The 8,295-nt window shown below is 37.0% G+C and overlaps 1 protein-coding gene across 7 annotated transcripts in view; it reads right to left on the bottom strand.

The window, feature by feature from the left end:
- Positions 1–4,916: 4,916 nt before the first annotated feature.
- Positions 4,917–8,295, bottom strand: part of LG01H2orf76 (linkage group 01 C2orf76 homolog) — a 66,513-nt gene continuing 63,134 nt past the window's right edge. For all 7 annotated transcript variants that reach the window (XM_074335316.1, XM_019714908.2, XM_019714910.2 and 4 more), the window contains one exon: positions 4,917–5,085. In XM_074335316.1, coding sequence (XP_074191417.1) covers positions 5,009–5,085 — 77 coding nt within the window. In that variant the 3' untranslated portion in view covers positions 4,917–5,008. The remainder of the gene's footprint in view (positions 5,086–8,295) is intronic.

The following is an 8,295-nucleotide window of genomic DNA, read 5'->3' as shown; positions in this document are numbered from 1 at the left end:
GCATGTTGTCCTTTTCTCATTGACTTATAAATAGTTCTTCATATATTCTGGAAACTAATTTTTTGTCTACTTTATAAGTGCAAGTAGTTTGTCTCTCAATCATTGTGGGTTTTTTTTTAAATCTAGTTTTTCATATAGATAGATCAAATTTAGCATTTTGTGGTATTTGCATTTTGTGTTTTAAGAAAGCCCTCTCTACCCTAAGGTCATACATATAATTGCATTTTTTTCCAATAAACTCATTATCTTATTTTTCACATTTAGTTATTTAAACCATCTGAAATTTTAGTGAACGGTGGGAAGTAGGACCCTTAATCATATTTTTTCCTTTTTTTTTTTTTAAAGATTTTATTGGGGAAGGGGAACATGACTTTATTGGGGAACAGTGTGTACTTCCAGGCCTTTTTTTTCCAAGTCAAGTTGTTGTCCTTTCAATCTCAGTTGTGGAGGGTGCTGCTGTTCAGCTTCAAGTTGTTGTCCTTTCAGTCTTAGTTGTGGAGGGCACAGCTCAGCTCCAGGTCCAGTTGCCATTGCTAGTTGCAGGGGGCACAGCCCACCATCCCTTGCGGGAGTCGAAACCGCAACCTTGTGGTTGAGAGGACGCGCTCCAACCAACTGAGCCATCTGGGAGCTCAGCGGCAGCTCAGCTCAAGGTGCCGTGTTCAACCTTAGTTGCAGGGGGCAGAGCCCACCATCCCTTGCGGGACTCGAGGAGTTGAACTGGCAACCTTGTGGTTGAGAGCCCACTGGCCCATGTGGGAATCGAACCGGCAGCCTTCGGAGTTAGGAGCATGGAGCTCTAACCGCCTGAGCCACCGGGCCAGCCCAACCCTTAATCATTTTTAAATGCCTAGCCAGGTGCTAAATATCCTTTTCTCCACTGATAACATATACTACCTTTATTATATACTAAGTTTCCATATACATTGGTCCATTTCTATACTCTATTCTATTGATTTTTTTAGTCTATTTCTGCATCACCAAGCTGTTTTAATTACTTTAAAATATATTTTGACAACTGGTGGGCAATCCTCCCCGTTTTCTGTTTTTCCAAATTTATCTTGGCTATTCTTGCACATTTACTTTTCCAAATGAATCTTTTTTTTCCCTTGGTTTTCTTCTATTTCTTTTTTTTTCCCCCAAAATGCATCTTTTTTTTAAAATTAAATTTATTGGGGTGCCAGTTGTTAAAGTTACAGATTTCAGGTGTACAATCTACATCACATCATCTATGTATCACATTGTGTGTTCGCCACTCAGAGTCAGTTCTCTTTCCTTCACCATATATTTGATCCCCTTTATCAAATGAATCTAAAAATCAGTTTTTCAAATTCCAATATAAATCCTTTGGGATTTTGATTGAGGCTTGCACTAAATTACAGATTAGGTAAAAATCTACATCTTTACTACACCAAAGTAGTAACCATGTAATGTCCTTCTCTTTATTTAGGTCTTTTAAATGTTCTAATAACATATTTTTTATAGCTTTTGTGCACGCTTCATTTTAGGTTCATTATCAGAACCCCTGACGTTTCTTATCAGTTTTCATAACCTGTCAGTTGATTCTCCTGCAATCATACTGTCAGCATAAACGTTTTGTCTCCTCCTTTCCCATATCTGTGGTTCTTCCTACTTTTCTTACTGTATCCACTGCAATAAGACCTGCAGAACAATTCTGAGTAGTGCTGGTGAGAGTGGTTATGAGGTCCTCTCATATCCAATAGGTTTGCTTAAACACTTCTCCAATAAGTAGTTTTCTGGGTAAGCTTCATCAGGTTAAGGGTCTTCTGTCTCCGTTTTTACTCATGCATGGCGCTGCATATCATCAATTGCTTTTTTGGCATCTGTTGAAATAAACATAATTTCTTTCTTCTTTAACCAGTAGATTTTGTGAATTACATTGACAGGTTTTCTATAATTTGGACCAATGTCTATTCCACATAAAGCCCTTTATAGTCAATCTATTTCTATTTTTGATTTCTACACCTAGGTTTATAAGTAAAAACAGCCTATATGTAACTTTCTAATAAGAAAAGTAACTACACACCAAAACAAAAATTATGTCCATGTTCTTGCATTATTCATTACAAAGAAAATATACAGGTAAAGATATGCCTAATTTTTCTTAAAAAACGTTGTGTGTGAATTGAATGTTTACAAAATGAACAAATGGAATATACTTTGACCTGTTCTTCTACTTACTAAAATCCCTATTTAGGCTACTGCTGTTACTGTCAACCGGTCACTTACTCCAGCAAGAATGAAGTCTCCACACCTCCTTCTCCTATGCCTTCCACACCCAGACATTCATCAAGTCCCAAAGATTCTACCCATCATCCTGCTGCATCTCTCTACTGGGATATGGTCAAGGTCGGGATTTTAAGACAGACCTGGCTCCAATCCCAATGCATATTACTGCACTGTCTTGGGTAAATTACCTCTCTGGGCCCCAATTTCCTCATCTATAAATAGGCATGATACTGTTACTGTAGGCAGAAAGAATAGGGCTGCAGGGAGAGAGGGGAAGGAAGGGAAGGAGGAGGGGAGGGGAAACAAAGGAGGGAGGAGGTAAGATCATCCTTAAAAAATGCAGCTATCACACCAGCCAGAACTAGGTTTCAGCATCCGAGAGCAGTTCTAGGACACCATCTTGCCACTTTGGATGAACTTTAGCTAATTATAATGGATTACAATATTATTAGCATTGCGATTTAGGAAAATCTCCACCCATGTCGTCAGGACAGTTCCGACAGAGCCAACCAAATAAGGACAAAAACCCCACCTCCCCACGAGAAGGAGAGGTCAGCGAGGACCCCCTAGGAATGCCTATAACACCACCCGTCTTGAATGTTTTGCGCCTTCATTTTTTTTAAATTTTTTTTTTACCTTTTATTTAAGTGTTTTCCCAGGACAGGACTCATCAGCTCCAAGTCAAGTAGTTGTTTCAATCTAGTTGTGGAGGACGCATGCGGGGACCGAACCGGCAACCCTAGTGTTATGAGCACCGCGCTCTAACCAACTGAGCTAACCGGCCACCCACCATTTGCATCTTCATTTTTAAGTGTAATAAATTTCCAGACCCCACTTTTTGTCGGGGCAGCTGCTCTTCTCCAAGCCTGCCCAGTTTTGCCATCTTGAGGGTGTACTATCCTTTTTAAATCTACTGACTTATTAGATGCACCCTTGAATTCTTTCCTGCAACAAACACCAAGAACCCGTTTTCCGGCAACAGTACTATCAAGACCGAAGAGTTGGGGTAAAAATTAAATGAGAAAATATATATAAAGTACCTAACACGATGCTGCCATCTAATGCACGACCAAATGTTAACACCATCTCAAGAGGGTCTGTCCTCCTCTGCTGTGCCCTAGTCCAGGCCTTCCAATCTTCACCTGGTCTATGACAGCTGTCTTCTAGCCTGTCTGCCATCTGGGCACTGCCACCAAAGCTCACTTTCTAAAATACAAACCTAATCATGTAATTTACCTGTTTCAATCTTTCCACTGGCCCCTAGATCAAGCTGCCTCTCCTTAGCATGACTTACGAGGCCTAGCTCTACCACTCTCCAGTTCTATCTTCCTCCACTCTATTCCAAGTGCTTCACTCTCCAGTGTAGTGAACTCTGCACTTTCTATTGAACACCCCAAGCTCTTTCACAGTGCCGTGACTTTACATAGGCTGTTCCCTCTTTCTGAACGCCTTTCCCTTATTTTCCCCTAAGCAAAAATTCCTATTAAGTCTTTTAAGACAAAGCTCAACTGGTACATCTTTTAAAATAAAAATTAATCCCACACATATTACCCCATCATCAATGGTTCCATAGCAGTTTTCACTGTTATTAAAGTTACTTGCTTATCTGTCTTTCCCCACTCATTGGGCAAAAACTGTATCTTATTTTATTCTTTATTAACTCCTCAGAAGCCTAGATCGTGTGTGCATTCAGCACTGTTTAATGAATAAAACAATGAATACATAAATAAGATTTATTTTTAAAATAAGCCTCTATTAAACCTTTCAACAAAGCAAAACATCTTTTGATTATGTTAACCAGACTTTCAAAACGAGTTTTTAAAAAGAATGGGTTTTCTTATGTTAGCCTCTAACACAATGAAACCAATTCACCCTATTGGCAATTTGAAGGATTCGTGGAGTAATTTTAGAGCCAACTAACTTCTCTAGGAGTTCTGATTCAGGACATGCTGACTGACAGGCTCCTTTAAACTACGACTCTTCAAGTGCTGGTAGTCAGCCATTATTAGGAACTGAAAGTATTATTTTGAGAGAATGTCTCCCATGATTTAGACTTGTTCTCAATGAACAATTTTCTTCCAGAAGTGCAAACATCCTGTTACCTTCCCTCTCCAAATAAATGAGTTTGGTTCTATTATAGTTTGCTCATTAAGTCAGGAAACACAACTCAGAAAAAAAATATTCCGGCAATGTTATTGTGTAGGCTGAAATACTGAAAAGAAAAGAAGAAACTCTCTTATATCAGATAACCTCTTTAAAATATACACAGTTCAATTTCATGTATGGTGGTGAATATCACTGTGAGAGAGAAAAAATGGCACTGATAGTCATAGAGATTCACAATCTCTTCTAGCCAAAGATGGTAACAGTGGCTCTAATTAGCAACGATGGAAAAAATACAAAACAAACAGAATCACCTCAATCTTAATAATCTTTTTAAAGAATCCAACATGCAAATCGTCAAAATATCCCCTAATTTCAGGGAAACAAACTATGGCTGAAGAACCAATATTCCATGATGATTTCTGAATAACTGTTTCTTCACTTAAAAAAAAAAATACAACATTTTCTCATAAATAAATATTTTACAACAGGAAAGAAAGAAAAATGAGACCTACAAAGAGAGAAAATACCACAGATTTTAATTCAAACAGCAGAGGCTGGGATTAATTTTTAAAGTTTATTTGTCAATTTCAAAACTTACTAGTGGAATAAAGAGCTTAATATAGGTACACAAAAAGGAAGCCCCTTTGACTTGTCACCAGGATGAAATGGGATTAGCTTTGTACTTCTTATAATCTTCTTCACAGAAAAATGCAATTTCAGTTTCATTAGCTGAAAAAAAAGAAACAGAAAACAGAAAAAAATGTTAACGTAAAATTGGATTTTAAACAAGTATGGAAACCCATATTACTTTGATTCAGTTCTTTAGGTGCCTAAAGTGAGAAAGATGAATTATTTGTTTGGTTTCACATTTTACCAAATCAACAAAAAGTATAAGTTGTAGTTATAAGAATCTAGAATTCAAATAATTTACAAGTAAAAAGAAAAAAAGAAACCAAAAAAATTAAAAACAAGAATTAACACAAGAATCTGGTTTTCAGGAAATGATAAAATTGCTCATTTATAGTCCCCTTAATGGTCCTAGAAAATAACAAACCTTTATTTTTTTCAAATTTGCTACTCAATTACTGAAGGAAGAAAAACTATTTTTTCCTCTGAAATTAGCCTGTAGGTATAATAATTTAATACTCAGAGGATCAGTAGAATATTTTACAGATCACTTTACATTCTCCCTCATGACCCATCAAAATATGTGTCTGAAGAAGTTAATTTTTTGCCTGCTTATGATTAATTCATGAGGCTTCAACAATATGCAAAGTGAAAGACACAAATTGGCATCTACCGCAATACCTTCAAATACCTCTAATTATTCACAGGGGATATGGCACAGCTAAAGGACCCACAAAGGTTCAGAGCAGTCACAATTCTTTCAACCTAGCAGGTCAAGGACTCTGTCTTATAAAACAATAAGTCAGCAACATTATTAATTCAGACTGGAGACAAATCTGATGGAAAGCCTTCCAATTATTAAACATGCAATTCTTTAAGGTGTTGCGCCAACAAGTTCCACATTTGTTTTTTAAATTAAACCAGAAGTTAATACAGTCTGCTTAGCTTTTACAGAAAGAGCAAAAGGGCCTTCAGAATCTCGACAAGAAAACAGACAAGATTATTTGTAATGAATACTGATCACTCAATTAACATATCCTCTAAAAACAGACAAGTAAAACTCTTCAAGCCAAATAAATAGGATAATAAGGAAGGACACCAAGGATTACCACTTCATTTACAACTCTCATCTCATCATTAGAGTTTGTCACAAAAGAAAATGAAAGACGTAGCATGACATTTCATTAAAAACGTTTTTGCTGGTTTTAAGAATATTAAATTTAATGCTTCTCAATCGTAAGTTACCCATGCTCATTATAGAAAATATTGCACCTTCAAGATTCAGTGAAGATTAATCTTCACTGAAAAGCAGATTGCAAACTCTCATCATAATGAGTCTTGAGGGGCGTTGGGGAGCATACAGCAGAGAGAGACTGGTAATCAGTGAGGAGGGGTACATTCAGTGAATGTACAGTTAAACCGCATCAAAGAAAAGCATTTAAAAGAATGGGTAAGAGGAATCAGGGAAATATTGAATAAGAGGCTGCAAAAAATCCAATATTCAAAGATAAGATATTTTGAGATCTAAACTTTATATAAAAGCTCCTGGGGATTCCTTTCTTGAAGGGAAGCAAAACCAAAGGTACTTACATAATTTGCAAGTGATTGTATTCATCTTTGTAATGGAGAATGAGCAAAAGCAGCCTGTTAATAATCACAACGCAAGGATTTCTCTACGACGTGCTATTTACATACAGAACTTTACACAGCGGTTTGCCCACACAGCAGTTCGCTCCACACACACTAACCGTAATTACAATTTTCACTTAATGGCAGCTGACATTTATCTGCACCCCTTTTGACCATTCAGCTCTTCAGTACAGTAATAACAGGTTTGGAATAAGCTGACGTAAAGAAAGGACTGACAAAGCATTTTTGTTTTGACATGGAGGTTCTCCTGGGTCTAATTAACTTATAGATCAATCCATTAGTTACATAAAGCATTTATGCCATCTCTTATGATACTGGCTCAAAATGAGATCATCTAAGATAAAGATTTTACTTTCAGATGAAGGCATTTTTTTCAGGAAAACTAGATTGACAAATGAGTTAAACTCAAATACTTCAGGTTGATAAAAATTTTCACCCTTAACAGATTGGAAAACAACACAAAAGTTAAGTTACTCTGACCATTCAAAAGTAAGACATAAAATGGATTTTAAACTGTAGTAACGTGGTCGTCAAACAGAAATAAAACATGTTTGTTTTTTTTAAATCTGTAAACCTTAGCTGAAAATGTTTGAGAGAATGATTTCATGTACTTACATTGCAATCTACTTGCCAATTAAAATGAAAATGAATTACGAAAGATTTCCAAGACCTCTACATAATCACCCTTTCCCCCATTATCCCTTAAATTCTTGCTTCCCAAATTCTATTTAAAATGGCTCCGGATGCACCCTCAGGAAGTCGACCGCGTGGGTCCCCTAGGGCACCTGATTTTAAATTAAATGCGCTGCAGGCGGAGTGCACTCAGGTGCACAGTCCCCGGCTTGTGAGTCTGAAATGAATGTGCAATCTAAAATCCAATAAATACATTGCCAGTTCATCCCCCTTCGTCTTACTATCAAACGAAATCAAGTAAGAACCCTCCAAATACATCTGTGGATTATTTTAATACTGACTTTCAAGTTTAATGAAATGAACACAAGCCAGGACATTCAAACTTTGGATACGAAAGGAATCATTTTATAGTGTTTCCAAACAGGTCAGATATACACACACACTTTTAACAAGAAAATAATAAAAATGACTTTAAAAGAATATAAGAAAAACCAATTATAAACATAAAATCTCGAGAAAAATTAAATGCAATGTACTTAAACTCCTCAACTAACGTGTCTCAATAAACTCGCCTATTGCTGAGGGTGGACTGCATAGATTCTGTCTCCAGTCTCAGACTAGTCCACACCAGAGTAGAAGGCAGAGTAAGTTCTGTCTGATAAAAGAGCCCGACACATACACTGAGGCTTTGTGGTACAGATAATGACCAGGACAGGCTGTCATGTGAGAATAATCACAGATTACTGGCAAAAACAATAACAAATACGGGGGCAGTCACAGCAATTTGAGACCAAAAGAACAGTTTCACCCTCTCTCTCTTCTCCTGCCCCAGGAATATATCCTATCCTTCCTAAAATCCTATCCTATCCTTAGGATTTTAGTTTCACAAAATCCTAACCTACAAATTATTCAAAACTGTGCTCACCGCTCAGTTGCCTTTCTAAGTTTTCACCAAAGGAGGTCAACAATTCAGAGAAGAGTCCCCAATTACTGGTGCTTTTTATTTCGTATTTGCTCCAAGTCTTGGTT

Source organism: Rhinolophus sinicus, linkage group LG01, assembly GCF_036562045.2.
Source record: "Rhinolophus sinicus isolate RSC01 linkage group LG01, ASM3656204v1, whole genome shotgun sequence".
Taxonomy (NCBI): domain Eukaryota; kingdom Metazoa; phylum Chordata; class Mammalia; order Chiroptera; family Rhinolophidae; genus Rhinolophus; species Rhinolophus sinicus.
This window is presented reverse-complemented; position numbering and strand designations above follow the sequence as displayed.